The sequence below is a fragment of the Bison bison genome, unplaced genomic scaffold (genome assembly GCF_000754665.1).
Source record: "Bison bison bison isolate TAMUID 2011002044 unplaced genomic scaffold, Bison_UMD1.0 scf7180017864291, whole genome shotgun sequence".
Taxonomy (NCBI): Eukaryota; Metazoa; Chordata; class Mammalia; order Artiodactyla; family Bovidae; genus Bison; species Bison bison.
Genome location: NW_011494863.1, coordinates 7,203,306 through 7,224,363, shown reverse-complemented (window position 1 = coordinate 7,224,363; position 21,058 = coordinate 7,203,306). Strand labels below are relative to the sequence as shown.

The window sequence follows — 21,058 nt, the reverse complement described above, 5'->3', positions numbered from 1 at the left end:
CCCAGTAAAACAGGAAATAAGTAGGAGAGGGAATTTTCCATCTCCTGTCCAATGTCTTTCCTTTGGAGCCTGATTTCTTTTCTATCCAAGGACTCCTGCTGATTTAACAGGCCAGTTTTCTCTTTGGGGAAACTTTAGTGATGATCACAGCCTCACTCTTTTCAGGGTGACATTGCAAGCAAAATTTATGGGAAACAGCAATCTGGGGAGTCTGACTCAAACTCCCAACCCTCGAAAGGCCAAACTATGATTTGTTGTTACAGAGACAGAGTGTACTGAAGGAGGCTGAGCTTTCAAGCAGGCAGCCACATCTGGGCTAACCACTGAACTTCTTTACCCTCTCAGGGCCTGCCAGTGAATTACGAGCCTTACTCCTTTGTTGATGTGCTTCACTCTCCATAACAGCAGGTAAGAGGCATGAGGGGCTTAATGGGGTTGCTTCCTATTGAGAGGGAGAAGCAGGCATAAATACAGAGTCTGCCTCCCATCAAGATAATAAGTTACACAGGATCTGGAGTTACGCTGCCTCCATTGTCCACCCCCAAATGTGGGCAGGAGTTTCAGCTTGCTGTTCACAAGTTTTATTTATTATTTAAAAATTTTTTTTATTATTATCTTTTTTGGCCATGCCATACAGCAAGCAGAATCTTAGTTCTCTGACCAGGGATTGAACTCATGCCCCCTTCATTGGAAGCACAGAGTTTTAACCACTGGATCACCGAGTAAGTTCACAACTTTTAGTCCTTAAATGGGAAAGTGCCTGTGTTAGTCATATCCTGCTTCTTTTATCTTTGCCTAAGTGGGTACCGGCTCTGATGCTGGGCACCTGCCTTTAGAGATGGGTCAACCCATAGCTATCGCAGTGGGCCCAGAAATGACTGCTTTGGTCTGCACATCAGGCCTGACATCAGCAGCTGGGGGCATATCCCTCTGAAACTGCAGGTAAGGTGATTTGAGTTGACTGCTTCTTGATCTCAAGGGAGTAGTAGCGCTTTGTTAGCTCTTTAAGTACCTTTATTGTGATGTAGCATTTCTGAGAGTCAGCACAGGGACAGGGTAGTGATAGGAAACAACTGCCAATGGAGGGCTGACTGCCACATGAATCTGACCTTCGGGTTGTACTAAGTGATATAGAAAGAACTTCCACTCTAGGATCCACTGACATCTTAATAAACACCTCAAAATCCCATCAGTGGCAGGAGGTGTGAATTTACCTGTGGCTGGCATTGTGCTGTACCGGGTAGCAGCTCATATCAGTCCTGTGTCTACAGGCCAGGGGCTTTAGGATTGGCAGGTGATGATTCTTTGTTTATTAAGTGATCAGGGGACAGGTCTATTGAAGTAGAAAACCCTGGTGTCTGCAGGAAAACTTTGGTGTCTCATCTTAAATGAGGTGGCAAGCAGCTTCCAGTGAACACTAGAGTCCAATTGCCTGGCTTTATTCCCAAGCTCCACCAAGTCCCAGCTGTGTGACCCCATGGAAACGATTTAATCTCTCTAGGTCTTAGTTTCCTTATCTGTAAAATGGACATAGTGATAGTGTTTACTTTGTCTGGTTATGGTGAGATTTTAAAATCAGTCAATATATCTTTTTTTTCTCTCATTGCCATGGCTAAGACTTCCAGAACTATGTTGAGTAAGAGTGGCAAGAGTGGGCACCCTTGTCTTATTCTAGAAAAATGGTGCTGATGAACCTATTTTCAGGGTAGAAATAGAAATGCAGATGTAGAGAATGGCCTTGTGGGCACAGTGGGGAAAGAAGGTGGGACGAAATGAGAGAGTAGGATTGACATATACACTACATATATCCGTGTGTAAAACAGATAGCTAGTGGGAGCTCAGCTCTGTGCTCTGTGATGACCTAAAGGGGTGGGATGGGGGGTGGGAGGCTCAAGAGGGAGGGGACATATGTATACACGCGGCTGATTCACATTGTTGTACAGCAGCAACCAACACAACACTCTAAATTAATTATCTTCCCATTAAAAATAAACAAAAGATGAAAATTTAAAAATATCGGTCAATATAAGTAAAGCACATAAAAGAGTGTCTGGCACAAGGCAGGGGATCTGTCTCTCATTATTGGCTCAAAAGTATTACTATAAATTAAGAGACCTCTTCAAGGTTATGTGTTAAAATCCTGCTTCTTGATTATCTCAAAGAATGGAAAACCATACAGACCATTAAATGGATACAGACCATTAAACTGGCTCATGATCACACTCATTACTGGAGTTTCTTTTGCCTTAAAAACCTAAATAGAGTTATTAAAATCTTATATCCTAATCAACAAAATGAAGATAACAGTAGCTCAGTATTTATTATACTTTATATAATTGTCATGAGATGGCCTCTATTATTCTTCTTACTATATAGATGAGAAAACTGAGACTCAGAGAGGTGAAATGACTTACCCAGAGTGACATAGTGAGTCACATTTGAGGTATAACGGGTGTTCTGATTCTATAGCCTGGGCTGTTCATTGCTATGCCAGAGAGAGGAGAGCCGAAAAGGGGGAAGGAGCTGGGGGTGGGGAGTGGGAAGGAGGAAAGGAGGGAAGGGGAGAGGGAGGCTGGCAACTGATAATAAGTATTCTCGGAATGAGTAAGTGGGCGTGGGAATTCAATAAACGAATCCTAATGATAACAAAGCAGATGACATTTCATGCCTTGTCTACATAATTCCAAACAACCATTTGACCACTTAGAAAAATGAGATTGCTTTTTGCGTGCTGCAGAGTCATGGCTTTAAAGAGCTGCGAGGGCCAGTCCCTTTGGAAGGTGAGTTTTTATGATCCTGCAGTCCTGGAATGCTAATACGTGATCCAAGCCCCTTGTTTGAGGGATGAAATGGGGCCAGAGAAAAGGGAAGCAAATTGCCTCTAAGTTTGTGGCATCTCCTTTAAGTTCATTCTTCCTGTGAAGATCCCTCTTGGCAGGAAAAGGGAGGATTCATTTATTCTCCAATTGTTCATTCAACACATAATTGATTGATGACCAAAAGTGTTTGATAAATGAATGAATTTCCTTGACACTTTGAGCTTGTTCCTGTTCATCTCGAAACTGTGCATGTCTGAGTTCTTCTCAGTCTTCGAATCTCAGGAATCAAGGAAGCTGGCTTCCTTGGAGAAACATTGTTGTCCACTCTACCTAATGTCACTCATACCTTCCAGTCATTGTCTGTCCCACCAGTTTGTTTCCTTCATAGCATCTGTCATATAGAAATAATCCTGTGTGTTTAATCATTTTCCATTTATTGCCCTTCATGAAGGCAGGAATATTACTTGCTTTGCTTTGTTCACTGTTGTGAAGTGTATGGAACAAAACCTCACACACAGTAGATGCTCAATCAATATTTGTTGAATGAAGATGAATGAATAAGTGAATGAGGTGACATTGATTTCTACCCAGGAAGAAAACATTCTGTGACTTTAAATGGAGATGGAGTGAGAGCTGGGATGTTGGCCTGGAGCCCCTTGGTCATAATGGCATGTCCAGCAGGGGTTTAACTAATCAGCACATACATTTCCTGAATTACAAAGTGTGCCAGGGACATTTAATTTCTGTTAATTGGCACCGAGGAGGAGGGGTTGTTATCAAAATCACCAGCCAGCTGGAAGCATGTCTGTGTCAGACCTGTTTGCAAATCAGAATGGACATTTCATAAACCTTGTCAACCTTGTGAGGCTGCAAGTCCCCAGAGAGGCTGCACCAAGGTGCTCACTAGTTGCATTCAGGGTCATAGACAACCTTAAACCGCAGACCTTCAACAGATGGCAGGTAAGGTGTAGGGACAACCAGAAGACAAAGGACTGATGAGGGTTATGGCATGAGATGCTTTTAAAAATAACTGTCATATTGCCTCAACCCTGGCACCATTCACCAGCTGATCTGAAAAGTGAAAAGAACAAAGAAGCTGAGATTTTCTAGTCTTGCAGAGCCAGCCCCACTGCTTCCTTTCTGTGACCTTAGACAAGTGATTGATCCTCAGAGCCTCAGATCTGTTTGATCTATAAATAGGGGACAATAACACCCAACTCACGGGATTGTTGTGAAGGTTAAGTGCGAAAAGGCATGTAAATAGTCATGACAGCTAACGTCACAGAGTGTTTTCTATGAGCTAGGCATGGGGTTAGTGACTTCACGCCCCTTATCTCATTTAATCCCCACCTAACCATCAAAGAAAGCACAATTAGAACCTACATTTTACAAACAAAGGGACTAAAGGTTGGGAAGATTAAATGACTTCCCCGTGGTAATACAGGGAAGAAACGCAGAGTCTGGATTTGAATCCAGGTCACCTGACTCACAATGTTTGTAACCTCCCTGTAACAAGCTTCTAAGGCAGTGGCCCCCAACCTTTATTGATACCAGGGACCAGTTTCGTGGAAGATGATTTTTCCATGATTTAGGTGCAGGGGGATCGTTTTGGGATGATTCAAATGCATTACATCTATTATGCACTTCATTTCCATTATTATTTGGGTTCCCTGGTGGCTCAGCTTGAAAAGAATCCGTCTGCAATGTGGGAGACCTGGGTTTGATCCCTGTGTTGGGAAGATCCCCTGGAGAAGGGAACTGGCTACCCACTCCAGTATTCTGGCCTGGAGAATTCCATGGACTATAGTCCATGGGGTCACAAAGAGTCAGACATGACTGAGTGACTTTCACTTTTATTTCCACTATTATTACATCAGCTCTGCCTCAGATCATCAGGCATTAGATAGATTCTGGAGGTTGGGGACCCCTGCTCTAAGGGATTAGACCAATACCTGGCATTTAGTACATATGTAATGAATGAATGGCAGCTAGAAGGATCTATTCTTATTCTAGCATTTCTCCTGATCTTGCCATCACGCCTTTGTCATAACTACAAAATTCACTACTAGGGTCCTTTTTGCACACCAGCACCTGGCCTATATGTCTCACTTCATCTTCCCAATTACTTTGTGAAGTGCTGATTATTGTTTTCACTCTTCAGATGAGTAAAGAAAGTCTCAGAGAGGTTAGTTAACTTGGTTCAAGATTAGACAGCCACGAAGTGGTAGGGCCAGGATCTGAGCCCAAGGACATGTGACTCTAAAACCCTGGTGGTTCCTCTCTATGTAATAGCCATTCTCCACGCTACTGTCTTTCAGAATCTCTTCCTGCTCAGTGGAGCTCTCCTGACAACTAAAACACTCCTTCTAGGACTTTCCTGCTGGTCCGGTGGTTAAGATTTTGCCTTCCAATGCAGGGGGTATGGGTTCGATTCCTGGTTGGGGAGCTAAGATCCCATATGCCTTGTTGCCAAAAAACTGAAAACACAGAACAGAACCAATATTGTAGTAAATTAAATATGTGATTTTGCTCAGTTGTGTCTGACTCTTTGCAACCCTATGGACTGTAGCCTGCCAGGTTCCTCTGTCCATGGGATTTTCCAGGCAAGAATACTGGAGTGGATTGCCATTTCCTTCTTCAGGGGAGCTTTCCAACCCAGGGATCAAACCCTGGTCTCCCTGATTGCAGGCAGACTACTGTCTGAGCCACCAGGGAAGCAATAAAAATAAAAAATGGTTCATATTAAAAAAAATAAAAACAAACAAAAAACCCCACTTCTTTATCACTCCTCTCTCGCACATCTGTCTGTTTGATCGAGACTAGCTCTTTCTTATACTCCATTTCTGAATTGTGCCTCTCTGTGTATGTATGGGTAATAGCTACCGTTTATTGAATACTTTGATGTACTGCATACCACAACTGGGGCTGTACATGCAGGATCTCGTTTAATCCTTCTGAGAATCCTGTGAGGCGGAGATTCTGATTCCCATTTTATAGATGAAAAAGCAGGTTTAGGGAGGTGGTGTAACTTTTCTGAGTTGCTTTAGTCATTTGCCAAAGGAAACATAACTAGTAAGTGACAAGCTGGGACCAAACCCCAGATAATCTGATTCCAAAACCCACCACTCTAGCTGTTATGTTTTGTTGTTTCTCCATATCTTGTTAAGTTCCAGTGGATTGGGAACACAGCTAGAATCGCTACCCCCAAATCCCTGTTGACTGATGTTTTAAAATTTAGTTCTTTACTGGTGGTTTCCATGAAGAAGGTCCAAATTATCAAATTTGCCAACCTAAAATGAATGTAAGCTTAAAAAAGAATTCAATTTATAAATAGAACGTGCAGGATGGAGTTTTTGGAAATGTGGTTCTGATATCTAAAAGAAGCCTTCCCTTCCAAACAGTATGATCCCCTCTGTCTGTCTGACCACTCTGTCCTTTGTCATGGAAGCTGCTGCCATCACTCTTGAATGGTGACTGCCATGTCTTTCTCAGGGAGTGTGGTCCTTTGGGTCTCTTCTAGACAGAGAAGAAAAACATCTCCCAGTGAACCAGGCAAGAATGGGGTGGGAATCCAGGTACGATCCTTTGAAGGTGATATTTATTTGAATTCCTCTTTGGTCCTTCAGGTGTTTTTGCTGTCTCCTTATGTTTTGATTCAAGCTTGCTTTTGCTAATTTGTGAGAGTCTCCTGACTGTAAATAGTTCTCACAATCCACTTGGATGGTCCAGGGAGGAGTCCTCATTTTCATGGGAAAGATGTTAGGATGGCTGTGGCCTCTAGGACATGTGTGGCCTACAGCAGTCAAACTCTGACATTGCAGATGGCCTTCATCAAGTCAGTCGGTCACACTAGCACGGTTTCTAACAGCATTAACCAAGGATACACAGAGTGGCCTTTGCAAATGTGTTTTGCCTTTCTCTCCAGGTCTTGGCTGGCATCGCTTTAGTCTTTACCAGACTGCAGCTCTTGTCCATCCAGCAGTGACCCTATTTGCATAATTACCTTGCATCTGTGGGTGTGTATTTACTCCCCCAAAGCAATTGCCTTTGAACTTTGGATAAATATCAGCATGGAACACTGGAAGATGTCAGCTCTGTGAGCCCTCTTGTTCCCACAGAGAAGATGAAAGTGGGGGTCATTTTGGAAATCATAACCCCTTCTTCTGAACTGTATATCATTTAGAGTGAGGACAGGCAAAACCAGAAATAGACTGGTGAAGAGGGAGAGATCTAGAGACCGCAGAATGATCATCATGTTCTGATGTCAATGATCCAGAACCACATTGCAAGCTTTGGTTCTTTTTCAAGTTGGCTGTGTCTGGCCGCCCTTGCAACAGGGGTAGATGTGCTTCTCAGATATCTCTGTACAGAATATTCTCAGTCACCTTCTTTCCCACCCCTACTTCTTGGTTGATAAGACCCCTAGACTTATTCTCTGGGAGGGCTTCACCCCGAGTTAAACCATCCCCCCACTCCCATCTCCATCTTCATCCCTGAGGTTTCTGCAGAACACACACATTTTGCATCCTCTCCAACTTCAACCATGTTGTGTGTTTACAGTTGCTACTAAAGAAGAGGGACATGATGACTTCTTTTTTTCTTTTTTTTTAAATGGATCTTTCTGGGTCATGGATTGAACTTACGTCTCCTGCATTGGCAGGCAGATTCTTTACCACTGAGCCACCAGGGATGCCTGGGACATGGTGACTTAAGATTAAGGTTTGGATTTAAGAGTTCTGGGTTCTAGTCCTTGTTACCGTGGACAGATCATTTGACCTCTGGGCCATAATTCTACTCTCTAAAATGGAATAACAGCAGTACCTGCTATCATAGGCTTGGGTAGGATTGGATGGCATGCCACATGTACAGTGCTTGGTACACAGCAGGTGCTCAGTAAATGGTAACAATTATCACTGGATGAAGAGTTAGTAGTTCTCCCTTCCATTTCAAACTCATTATGTGACCTTAGTCAAGTTGCTGAAACATCCTGAGTCTCAGTTTCTTGATCTGTAGTCTGTGGACAAAGATAATTTTTCTCTGAGCATTTCATGCAGTTCTTGGAATAGTTTGGCAGCAGCAGCAAGATGTGTTTTAGTTTCAGAATCTGAGAAGCTACTCTGGTTTCTGCAGTTGGCTACCCAGAGGCTCCAGGCAAGGTGCAGAGGACAGCTGTGTTGAAAACCCTATATTCAAGGAATGTAGGCACAGTCACAGCCCATATTTTCCTTATTCAGGAGCAACAGGGTCTCCTAAAGCAGCTGTACTTGGAAGAATTCTTGTAAAAAACCCTTTAAACTCGAATGCCTCAAAACCAGACATGCCGGTGCATCAAAATCTCAAATCCCAGCAGTAAATCAAAGCGTTTGAGTCCCAGTGACAGAAACCAGATGGGAGTTTAAATATTCAGGCTGGTGTGTATGGCCTCAGGTTGCAATATCTTCTTTGACTAGTGTTTACTGAGTACCTCTATGAGTTGTGCTGAAAGCTCCATATGGTACATGAGTGGGATATATACATGGGAATGATAAACATGGGATTCAGGATAGAGGTTGTGAGGGAAGTGGGAGGTGGGGAAGGAAGGAATAACTGGGAGAAGCACACAGCAAGTTTCAATTGTTTTTTAAAAAGCTAGGTGGTAGATATATGGTTATTGGTTTCATGATCCTATATAATTATGTCTATAGAACATTTAATTATAAAAGGGGAGAAAAGCAGAAAGGAGCCCAAATCCAGAAAAGAAGTAGTAATAAACACCATTCTGTGGGAGCCATATGTATTTTATCTATCCTGTTTACTGTATCCTCATTGCCTCTCCTAGAGCCTGGGCCAGGGTGCGTGGTGAATTAACTGCTGTTGGATGGATGGATGGGTGAATCTATAATGCTCCTCCATGTCCTCCATCCCATCATCTTTGATCCCACCTCTGCTGCCTTCCATTTGTCAAAGTGTAGGTCAATCGGCGGAAGGGCTTCCTGGGAACATTTTGTTTCTACTCTGGTCTAGGACACGATACTACAGCTTGGCAAACAGCAGATGGCTTGATCATCATTTAACATTGTTCTATTTCAGGGAAAATGTCCTTGTGAGCTTTATCCTTAATGACGCCAACCTGCTGTAAGGCTCTCTGGAGTTAATTCCCCCACTTGGTCTTGCCTGTTTAGTGAGTCTTTTATGGTCACCTAAGAGGTTTCTGCAAGTGCTAACATTCTCTTCGCTCAACCCGAGGGGGAACTGGGGCCTTCACTCTCAAGACATAAGTGAGAGAAGCCTTGGTGGCAGCAGCTGCCGCCCCGGGAGGGCCCAGCTTGTTAAGCACGTGCTCCCAGCTGGAGAGGCCCTTGTTATCCTGCCTGCTTCAGCTGCTCACTCCCCGGGCAGGGAGTCAGACGCTATGGGGCTGGCCTGTGTGAAGAGGCAGTGAGAGGATCAAGATGGGGGCCTGTTCATCTTGTTGAAGTAAAGTACGTGCTTCCTTACCTGCCTGTATGAGACCAGAGGAGCTAGGACACTGAAGTGCGTCATTTACACCTAGGAAACTCTTAGCTGAAAAAGACAGGTGAACAGGCATGTTCACCTATCCTCCAAGTCAGCTCCTTGCCTCAGCTGAGGGCCTACAAAGGCAAATGTTAAGGGCTGAACAGTGGCCAGGATGGGGGCCAGGAAGAGTGTTGGGCTTGATAGTAGTGCTCTCAACTTCTGAGTGACCTCTCTGAGCCTTACTCTGTAGAACAGGGTAACCAGACATTTCAGAATCAGTATGACATAGTGAAAGTGTTAGTCGCTCAGTCGTGTCTGACTTTTTGCGACCCTAGGCTCCTCTGTCCATGGGATTTCCCAGGCAAGAATACTGGAGTGGGTTGCCATTTCCTTCTCCAATGCATAAAAAGTGAAAAGTGAAAGTGAATTCGCTCAGTCATGTCCGACTCTTGGCAACCCCATGGATTGCAGCCCACCAGGCTCCTCCGTCCATGGGATTCTCCAGGCAAGAGTACTGGAGCACTGGTGCCATTGCCTTCTCCGCCAGTATGTCATAGGCACCAGCTAATCAGAATGAAGAAGGGTTTCATTGCTGCGGGTCTCAACTGCAGCTGGCCTTAGCTTTTGGGTAGGAGAGCGATGGGGAGGACCTGGAGAAAGAGCCAGGGTGCAAGAGCGGGGAGAGGCCCTGAGGAGCTCAGAGAATCTATCATTCACCTATCAGTACAGGACACTTTCAATATATTGACAACCAGTGTGACCATATTCCTGCTGAATGTCAGAGCCAAATGTCAGCACTGCTATACCATTTAAGAAAGGTGAACTTTCTCTCATTTGTTATGTACCTCTGAATCACTTCGGAGAAGGCAATGGCACCCCACTCTAGTACTCTTGCCTGGAAAATCCCATGGACGGAGGAGCCTGGAAGGCTGCAGTCCATGAGGTTGCTAAGAATCGGGCACGACAGAGCGACTTCACTTTCACTTTTCACTTTCATGCATTGGAGAAAGAAATGGCAACCCACTCCAGTGTTCTTGCCTGGAGAATCCCAGGGATGGGGGAGCCTGGTGGGCTGCCGACTATGGGGTTGCACAGAGTCGGACACAACTGAAGCAACTTAGCAGTAGCAGCAGAATCACTTGGGGAGCTTGTCAAAAACACATATGCCTAAGTCCCCACCCCGAAACTACTGAACGGCATCCTGTAGGGCCCTGGCAGGGACCATTATGCTCCTGAGACCTGTGTGCCTGGATCAGCTGGTATCTGGGGACCCAGCTCTACATGGAAGGGGTTTAGAATGCTTCTGAGATGAAGTGGAGCACAGTCTGGAGGGGAACATGCCCAGTTCAGGTGCAGGTCATGTGAGTGAGTGAAACAGGCTGCTGCGGTCAAGGCAAATTGAAGAGCACGTGTCCATTTCACTGACATCTTGACCTTGACGCAGCTAACTCCGGATGGCTGCCCATCGGGAGTGCGGGCCTGACGTAGATGGACTTTCTGAACGTCCCAGGGAAGCTGGAAATCTGTGAGTCAGAAGTCAGTGATTTAGTTTGGCTTCTCACTGAGTCACAGGTGGGGCCATTGCTTTAAAATCTTCCTGTAGAAGCTCTGTCTATGGGAGGGGGTGGGGGAGCCGGTCACACGTGAGCTGGGAAGGAGACAGGCTTTAAGTGAGGACCTTGATGCTGTTTGTGTGCATGCTCAGTCACTCAGTCGTGTCTGATCTGTGCAACCCCACAGGCTGTAGCCCACCAGGCTCTTCTGTCCATGGGATTCTCCAGGCAAGAATATGGGAGTGGGTGCCATGCCCTCCTCCAGGGAATCTTCCTGACCCAGGAATTGAAGGTCTCTTAGGTCTCCTGCACTGGCAGGCAGGTTTCTTTACCACTAGCTGCTTACGGCAACCATTTCCTCAAGTGTGGTCCTCAGGGTCTGCCCTCAACTGGTTGCGCCCCTCCTTTGTCTCTCAGGTGTCCCCCGCTCTGTGCCTGCCCACAGCAGCTTTCCTTGCACTGAGGTGTCAGGGCTGATCACAGGGTGAAGGCGGGCCTCTTCTAGGGACTCCGAGTCTTGGCTGAGGGTATAGAGCTCTCACAGGAATGTCTGGCTTCAGACGTGAGGTGTTCCACACCCACCTGGGATCCCTGGAATGTTCCACACAGGAGTGGATTCTTTGTGCTTGGGGACAAGAGATCTTGACTTGGTTGCTACATTTAAACCCATTGCCAATGCTTCTTACCCCGCTTGGACACCCTTTCTCCCATCCTTTTGCCTGCCTGACTCTTTCCTGTCCTTCAGGACTCAGCTTAGACTGTGTCTTGACCTCCATGACTAGGTTACTTGGTGTCCTTTTAGCGCCACAGCCCTGGGCAGGCCCTTATTTAGACTTTCTTGCCTGGAATTTCAACAGCCCACTTCCTTAAAAACATTCAAGGCTAACCTTTTTCAGGTATTCACTATGTACCAGCATGACTTCAGTCACTTTATGTTACCTCAGTTAACCCTCACAGTTACCCAGTGAGGCTGGCACTGTTATCATGGCTTTTAAGAAGACAAAGCCTAGAGAAGTCAAGTAACTTGCGCAGCATCACACAGCTAGCACGTGGTAAATGAGGCGTGGACCTAGTCTGTGTGCAGCAGAGCCGGCAACTGTGACCACCGCACTGTGCCTCCTCTCTACGGTCTGAAGGCGGTAGACTGACACCAAGGATGGTCTTTTGGTTCACTGAGCATAGTCCTGAGTTAGGCTCTGAAGTTAGATAGCTTGGACTCAGGGTGAGGGCAGCTCTCAAACTCGCTCTGCCACTGTCTGTGGTTACCCTACAAGCCTCAGCTTCCTAGGCTCTATAATTGGAATAGTTACATTTGGCTTATAAAGTTATGGTGGACATTATAGGAGAGGATGTAGTATCCAACATGGTGATGGAACAAATGACAGGGAGTGGCAGTGAGTTCAGCTTGTACCATCCTTTTCAAATCCTCAGGTGACTAGGCAGAGATGGGATTTGTTTGGGAGGGAGGGAGTTTGCTGCTGAGCAGGGGGAAGGGGGCTGGATGGAATGGGAGTGGCCAGTCTGGTATTGCTTACAGTTCTCAGAAAAGTTACTCTATAGAGATCGTGGGCAATGGAATGAATATTCTGTTTCATTTGGAGGGCATGGACTGTGTCTTCATTACACTCAAACAACCTGCTTTTCAGCCACAACAGTTAAAAATTAACTGGCTCCAGTGCTACTGAGGCACAGAGTAAATATTTGGTTGTTTGGGCATGTCACATGTCTGCTGCTCTGGGGGCAGATTGCTAAACTCATTGCAAGTACTTTTTGGGGTAAATACGAGGGGTAGGTACTCATATTTTGACAAATCATACGATGCCTGCCTGTCTTGGTGACTTTTCTCCATTTCTCCATCTGGATGACTGTTTTCACCTCACTGAATCATGCAGTTGGGGTGACGATTTTGTGGAGTGAACATGGGTCAGTATCTCACAGAAGCACCAGAACATGTTGCCACATTGGCCCTACCAACCCCAAAGGTCTGACATGTACAGTAGTCCTTGGCGGGAGGATGGTTTTGTTTGTGTTTTATGAAGGTCTGGAAAAGTCTGGATAATTCAATCTGCCAAGTGTGTGGTTGGTATGTAAAAGATAAATGTTTTTAATCCCAGTATCTTTAAGAACTGTCCAGGGAGAAGGTCTAATTAGACTTGTCTTTTTTTTTTTTTTAATGATATCCAGGCTTAGTAGTAAACGGCATTCATGCACTGAAGTGCCCACATTGATGGGCATGCAATAAATGTTAAATCACAACAGTTAAGTTTAATGAGAATTAATGGTTTGTCTTACAGCATTGTCTGTGCTCCCTGGGCTGCCCTTTAGCCTTGTTTACAAGGCTCTGCCTGGCTGTCCCACTCAGTCAGCCCCCATCTTAGTGAGGTTGCCTAGCTTTGCAGACTCTGCCCTTCTTTCCCCACCTGCCAAGAATTTCAAGGTTGATCCCCTCCTCTTTGGTCTTCTCTGACTCATTCCCTAACCCTCTGTCTTTCTCTCTCATTCTCATCATCTCCTCCTTCTTACTCCCTTTCCTCTCTAACTTTATTTGTCCAGTCCCTTTTTACAGACACTTTCCTCTAGAAGGGACCCCCACCCAGCTGTGGATTGCCATCTTCCCCATAACATTGTAACCTTATCCTGCAACCCAGGGAAACATCTAGTCTGCCCCAAATAGAAGAAATCAGTGGAAGTAAAGACTGTTTGCAGTGCAAACAGAATGAATATCTAAACTTAAACCCCTTATGAAGTTGTTTCTAAGCATGTTGTGTTTTCTTTGGGAAGTCAGTCTAGAGCCAGGGATGAACGATGGTCCATAGTACCATACAGGACCCTCTCCATAAGTACATGCTTCCTGCTTATCTACTGTGTAGGACTGTAAGTGGGCAAACAGATTGAGAAGCTTCAAGTATGACAGCAGTCAGCTTTCTCTCTGACCTTGTCTGGAACAAAGCCAGGGAGCTGACTCTTTTTGGTTTAGAGGATTCTTGGAATGTTCACAGCATTCGTCTCATACCCTTCCCAAAAGTTCTCCCTTGGCAGCCAGGATTGTGACTCAATGGAGGGGAAAAAGATACAGTGCCTACTAGTGGCCTGTATCCAGGCCCCAGAAGATGGCAGAAACTGTTCTAAGATGTTGAGGTCAAAGAAGTAATGCCAGCATTCTACCACTGTGACCCCCGGCTGAACCCCGCTTTAGAGCATCTTAGAAATTCTACACAGAGCACAGGGAATGAGGGGTGCACACTCCACACTGGGATGAGAGTAGGCAGGATGAGCTCCCATTCCTTGGTCTGGGCAGTCGTCTTGAGACATCGAATCATTACGTCTGCAAGGTCACCTAGTCTACCTTCCTAGCCAAGGCAGGAATCTGCGCTCCCACCTGTCCTTTCCTGGAGCTAAACAAGGCAGAACAGGACCCATGCTCGAGTCCCCAAAGAACAGCAGGACGCCCTCAGTGGAGGCATACTATATTTAAATGCAATTCACCTCTTTGGGGTCTAGGAAAAGCCGCCTGTAGATTCATTTGCTGGGAAACGCAGTCTGCGTGGCCGAGGCAGTGGACGCCGGGGTCACGGTTTTGCTAAAAGCTGACTTCCTCCGGAGGTCTGTCTGCTGTCCAGAGTGGCAGCCACTTCGGTGGGCGAACAGGATGGTCATCTCCGGGCCCAAGGGGGCTGCCTCAGGCTGGGACCCCTTCGGGGTGGCTGGCTGTTCAGGCTTCCCGGAGGTGTGGTGTTTGGCGGGAGGAGGACTGTAGTTCTGAAATCTCACAGTTTTGACTTGCTGTAAGACAGGAGAACAAAGGGACATGGCTGAGGTGTGAGAACTGTGCTGTTTCCCCCTGGGACTTGGCTCACATTGTTCCTTTACCCTTGTCCCTTCTGGGAATGCCTCATTCATGGGTTCCTCCAGCAAATACTTGTGTCTGCATGAGAGTCCACCAAGGATCACCACTCTGTCAGGTGCTATGTACAAATCCAAGAGTGAACAGAACTGCCCTGAAAGATGACAGTGAGAACCAGTGCTCCCGTGGGGAAGAATAAGATGCTAAGGGAGGGGGTTGGAGTATCCAATTGAAGCTGGAATGGGGCTTGTCATGGAGGGCCTCCTAAAGGCAGAGTTATTTCAATCAAGAACTGAAGAATGACTGGGGATTATCTAGCAGAAATAGAAGGGGCAATCACTGACCTAAGAACAGGGTCCTGGGCAAGAGGGTATGATCCTTTTGAGAAAATATAAGAAGTTCACCTCCCCTCTCTCTTCTCCACCTACCAGTAAGGCCTGTCTTGAGGCCTACCTCTTCCCTGAGGCCTACCTGCTGACTGCATCAAGTTCTGTGATAAACTTATAAATCCTCAAAGCAGAGCCAGCAAACTAGACACCACTGACTACACTTTGTCTGCAGAAGGTTTAAGAGTTTTAGCTGCTAACACGAAAAATTGGGAGACTGCATATATAAAAGTCAGGATTTCATCTGTCTCTTATGATACAGCTCAGGTGCACCGGGGCCAGGGCCCATTCTGCCAACAGTTGGCTGGTGCTGATCAGCAGCTCCCTGTCTATGTGGGAGTTACCACCTCACATTTGCATAAGCCTTTCCTCTCTCCCTTCTTTCCTAGCCTGTTACAGGATCTGTCTGTTACAATCAGTGTTTACCTTGGCCATTCCCTGTCTTTTGTTTGTTTAGTCGCTAAGTCATGTCTGACTCTTTTGCGACCCCATAGACTGTAGCCTGCCAGGCTCCTCTGTCCATGGGATTCTACAGGCAAGAATACTGGAGTGGATTGCCATTCCCTTCTCCAGGGGATCTTCCTGACCCAGGGACTGAACCTGGGTCACCTGCATTGCAGGCGGATTCTTTACTGCTGAGCCACCAGGGAAGCCCCAAAACTAAACAACAGTCACCTAATTTTCTTGTTACCTCCTCCATCCCACCATCCTTCTTTCCTCAAGGATATTACTGAGAACATAATACGTTTACAAAAATTCTTATGTCTTCTTATGGAAAAGCCATAGAACCACAAAGGTCCTGATAATGGTCAATTGAGTAGTTATAGCTCTGTGTGACCTTGACAAGCCACTTACTCTTTCCTGTCTCAGTTACTTCCTCCATACTGTGAACAGGTACACATTATTCCCTGTGTAAGCACTTTACTCATCTCATTTAATTTCCACTCCAATCCTGTGAGGCTATGACTCTTTGTACTGCCATTTTACAGATTAAGCAAAAGAATCTCAGAAAGGTGAAATGTTTCAACCGGAGTCACCAGCTAGCAAGCAGCAGAGCTGGAATTCAAAGCAACATTGTATCTGAGGCTAAAGCCATGCTTTTTCAAGTCACCTCTGGGCCTTGAAAGTAGGATGTATGAGATATTCTGGAAGCATCCAGGAGATTCAGTAACATGTCCAGGGAGGATGGAGGTGGTATGAGGATGTGGAGGGGAAAGGTTGTGTGTGAGGATTCCTTTGATTCCTTGTCCATTCAAAGTTGAAATCTCAGGAGCTGAGACACTGTGCAAAGTTAGGGGTCTAAAGAATCAGGCCCCCCTCACTTCACCTCATGGTCATGCATGCATGTTCAGTTGTGTCTAAATCTTTGTGACCCCCATGGACTGTAGTCTGCCAAGCTCCTCTGTTCATAGAACATTCTAGGCAAGAATACTGGAGTGGGTTGCCATTTCCTCCTCCAGGGGATCTTCCCAACCCAGGGACTGAACACACGTCTCTTGTGTCTCCTGCATTGGCGGGAGGATTCTTTACCACTGCGCCATGTCACCTACTCCTACCTTCTCGCTGCCGTTTCTTGAGTTTTCTGGTTTCACCAGGATGGAGGGCGGGGCAGATGCAGGCGGTTTGGGGAGAGGCTCACTCTTGATGGGGATTTCTTTGCCTTCCATGATGAGGGAGCTGGCTGCCGTGTGGATCCTGGTGTCGCTGCCCCTGTTGACGCATGTGATGGCAGGCTCCCCGGTGGAAGTGGGCTTGGGTCCCAGCTCCGCCACCACCGTGGAGGCTGAGGAGGGGGCCCCCTGTGGCTGGTAGAACTGGAACTGCTGAGGCTGGACCACCATGGTGGGGCTGCGTCTGAAGGAGCCCACCACGAGGGTGGGGATCCCCGACTGGACGGGTCTCTGCAGAGATCCATCTGGGGAATTACAAGACAGAGATATCAGCCCTGGGGCGGCTGACAGCAGCTGGGGGTGGACAGGAGGGGCTGGGTAGGCAGTGCGTCCTGATATCCCAGAATAGTTAAGTGCTTTCCCAATTTGACTGTGCTCACATTCTCCCAGGGTCTTTCAAAGGTGACCTTATTCTTTTTTTAGTACTGCTTGCCAATGCTGGCAGCCAATGACTGGCTAGGTGAATGTTGGTGGGGGGTGGTGTCAGAAGGTGTATTACCTCCATTTGTCCTCTGTCTGTCTCTCTGTCTCTGTCTCTCTTTCTCTCTCTCTCTCTTTCACACACACACACTTCTATGATCTCCTTCCAGGCCTTAAAGATGGGAAATGAAGAAGACAGTACTAAAGACAGGGCTTCACAGTGAGAAGAGAACAGAAATGTCATGCAGACCAAAAAGGACACAAAAGCAGAGGCAACTCAAGAGACAGCAGACATTGAGACTCAAAAGAATGAGTCAGCTGAGAGGCATGAGCAGGAGGGAGAGGGCAGGAGAGAGGGGAGGGGACTCTGACCAGCTTCTTGAAGAAAGTTCTGATGGAAGCATTAGGCCTGTGGTGTGGGGACCTCTGCTCTTCATCGGGTCTGTGGGGAGGAAGGCTGAGTGGGATTTAGAGACCATGTGTACTGGGCAAATGTGACAGTAGCTGGAAGCAAATCTGGAAAGGCTATTTCCGAGTTAGGGTTGGGAGTGGATGAGCTTCGGAAGTCCCATGACACAGGCTCTGAAATCTGATCTCTTCTCAAGGAGCCGGGGGCCAGTCAGTCACATCACCTTCCTGCTCCTTGGCCCCTCTGGTTGTAAACTGGAGCTAACAACAGTATCTCATGGGCTGGAGTGAGATTATATTTTATGATGCATGCAAAGTGTTAGGATAGTGCCCGGAACATAATAAATGTCCCCATGTTTGAAAACTTTTTTTTTTTCTTTTTTAGGTTAAAGGAGAAGCAAACTGTAAAAATGCACGCATGGTCCAGGAGTTTGGTTTTGCCCCTTTCACTTCCCTGAGCTCATTCCACCCCCACCTTTTTTTTTTTGCTTTTAACTGAGATGAGCCTCCTCTGTAAAAGAAAGCCATTCCTTCCCCTCAAATTCTCTAGAACACAGGAGATCCCCACCCCTTGAGCACATGTACTATGGGTGATCTGGAGAATCAGCAAGTTATTGCACTCTGTGGGGGGTAGTGGGAGAGGCACTCTGAGCCGCATTGTGGGTCATTTCTCCATAAGGGTCTCCCAGCATTTGTAGCCATAGCAGAGATGTTAGTCCTCTGTGACACTCTATGGACACGTGTGTGAATCAAAGTTACGTGTGTCTGGCACAGAGGGCCCATCTAAGGCCGTGTTCTGTGTCGTGATTCTTCATCAGGATGGGTGTGAACATGAAAAGCAGACACTCACTCAAGAGCGTCGGTATTCTCAGCCACCGCCGGCAAGTCAGCCACTGCTTACATGAGTCTGACCTTTCAATGTCGACATTTATTTTTCCACTGACAGCCCTGTGAGGTGCACATAGTCAATTCTCTGTCATTTCTCTTTGCTTTGGGGAGATTGATAGCTTGACCAGCCTCACCTTGGGGAAAGGGAGAGAGAGAAAGCTTCGGGGACCTAGAAAAGTCAAAGCCATGCTGGGCAGACCTGTCCTTGCTGTGCTGTGCTTAGTCGCTCAGTTGTGTCTGACTCTTTGCAACCCCATGGACTGTAGTCCACCTAGCACCTCTGTCCATAGGGATTCTCCAGGCAAGAATATTGGAGGGTGTTGCCATACCCTCCTCCAAGGGATCTTCCCGACCCAGAGATAGAATCCAGGTCTCCCACATTGCAGGTGGATTCTTTACTGTTTGAACCATCAAGGAAGCCCGGACCTGTCCTTAGGCTCTCAGAAATGAGTGAAAAATCAGTTTATTGCCATATCTATTTATCTTATGGGTTCCTAATTTCCAAGAGATTGGAGCTTATTACATGTGCACATAATGTAATCGGTCAAAACTCCAAGTTGATCAAGATATATGTAAAGGAAGAGAGGAAGTGTCCGAAAGGAAGTGGGAAACATTGCCACGGGGATGTTCTTCTCGGCATTCATAAGTGTGAACATTTCAGCACTAAGTGAAATGATACATTCACATTATGGGTGGACCTAACATGATCTGCTGAATTCTAAGAGCTATGATAATACTGGTAAGACACTAATGCTATAAAAATAGCTAACATTTCTTGAGTGCTTATTGTGTGTCAGGCACCATGTCATTACTATTAAATGGATTCTTTTTTTACTCTGATGAGATAGGTGCTATTTTTATTTTCATTTTTCAAATGAGAAAACTGAAGACCCAAGAAGTAAGTAACTTGCCCAACCAAGGCTATTGTGGTGGGATTACTTATTGTGTGTGTTGCAGGGAGAGGGGGGAGGATGGCACTGGAGGGTGCAGGAGAGAGGCACGAGTGGCTCAAATGAAGACGCAAGACTGCTGGGATCAGTAGGCAAGCAGGCGACTGGAAAGCACTGAGAAAGAGTAGAACTAAGAAAATAGCTTTAATTTTCTGAGGGCATTTTCCTGTGTGGCATATTGCCTCACATGTGAATCCTTTGCTCTGACTAGTACTGAATTTTCACCTTTAATTATTTTTTTTTAAGATAGAAGGAGGGATGGCAGAGCCCAGGCTAAGTCAGGGGATGTAGAACAAATCAAGTTGACTTAGCTTGGCTTGTTGTCATCTTCTAGAGAGGTGTACAAATATAGAGGTTCGATGTGTTATAGAACAATAGGTCTCAGAAACTTTTTAGAACCCCTCAAAATGAAGTCTTATGCAGAGGTTCAATATATTAGAAGATAAAAGCATGACTTTTAAGATGAAGGAAGTTATGTAACTGCCATGCGTGCAATGTGGATGTTATATAAAAATGAAAGCAAGGTGAAGAACAATGTATTAAGATTACACGGTATGCATGTACATGGATGAGAACTTGGGACTGAGGGTGAAGGATTGGAAGGATATATTTGTACAATATAACGTAATTTTGTACAATATAATTTTTTAAACTTGTACATGTATTAGTTAAACAAAGTGGGATTCAGGGGCTCTTAGCATCAACTCCTCTTTTCCTCCTCCCCTGCATCCTTCATTTCCCTTTTGGTACCCCCTGAGGGTTTCCACGGAACACAGTTTGAGAAACACTGATCCCGCAAGAACCAGCATCCAGCCTAGGCCATATTCTAATTACATGTTGGTACTCAGGGCTGGTATCATTCCCAATCAGTGTGTGTGTATGTAGACTGAGGGCTGTGACCCTGAGTCTGTCTTGCTTAATCTAATAAAACAACTTGATATTTGGGAAATGTAAAGCAACCTTAAAGCAAAAATCCTTGTTTTAGCAAAAAAAAAAAAAGAACAAACCCCCCAAAACCACTCTGTTTGCCCAGAGTGAGATCGCCCCCATCCCTTAGGTCTAGGCACGTACCTCTCCACCACTACTTACTCTTTCTCATGCTACCTCGTCCTTTGCGGAGAGAGCCCTGCCCTAGGGTCCCCAGGCTGGCTGGGCTCCGCACAGGGTTGACTATGGCTGTGGGCACGAAGACGGACTTGGAGGGCCGGCTCTGCCGGGGATCACTTTCTGAAATACTGCCTTGAGAGGACACGGAGGAGGTGGATAACGTCCATGCGGTGTAGAGACCAGGGCTTCGGGAGTCTGGAACGCTAGATGTCTTTCTGGTTGTGCAATATTTTTTTTAAAAGAAGAAATAGAAAAAGAAAAAGTTCAGTCAAGAGTCCAACCATATACCACAGTCAGCTCCCAACCATATACCACATGTGGCCGCTCCTCACCTGCTCCTACCCATATGTACATACTACACAGAGTCTTAACTACAGAGGCCTCAGCTCCCACACCTGGATAACTGTGTGGGTACACTAAGGGAGGGACGAGGTCTCCTACTGAGGCCTAGTGGGACAAGAAGACTTGAATTTTACCTTCTTTCCCTCCAGCTCTGATCACTCCTCACCCCACGTTCCTTTAGCCCTGAGTTTAAG

General features: G+C 46.1%; 1 protein-coding gene across 2 annotated transcripts in view; it reads right to left on the bottom strand.

Annotated features, from left to right (window-relative positions):
* The window catches only part of SH3RF2 (SH3 domain containing ring finger 2), a 149,825-nt gene that overhangs the window by 5,772 nt on the left and 122,995 nt on the right, over positions 1–21,058 (bottom strand). The window contains exons 8-10 of one of the 2 annotated variants that reach the window (XM_010850456.1): positions 20,505–20,737; positions 16,636–16,994; positions 14,336–14,632 (exon numbers count right to left, since the gene is read on the bottom strand). In XM_010850456.1, the coding sequence (XP_010848758.1) occupies positions 14,369–14,632; positions 16,636–16,994; positions 20,505–20,737 (856 nt within the window). In that variant the 3' untranslated portion in view covers positions 14,336–14,368. Of the gene's footprint in view, positions 1–14,300; positions 14,633–16,635; positions 16,995–20,504; positions 20,738–21,058 lie in introns of those variants that run through there. The other variant, XM_010850455.1, reaches the window with a different exon arrangement.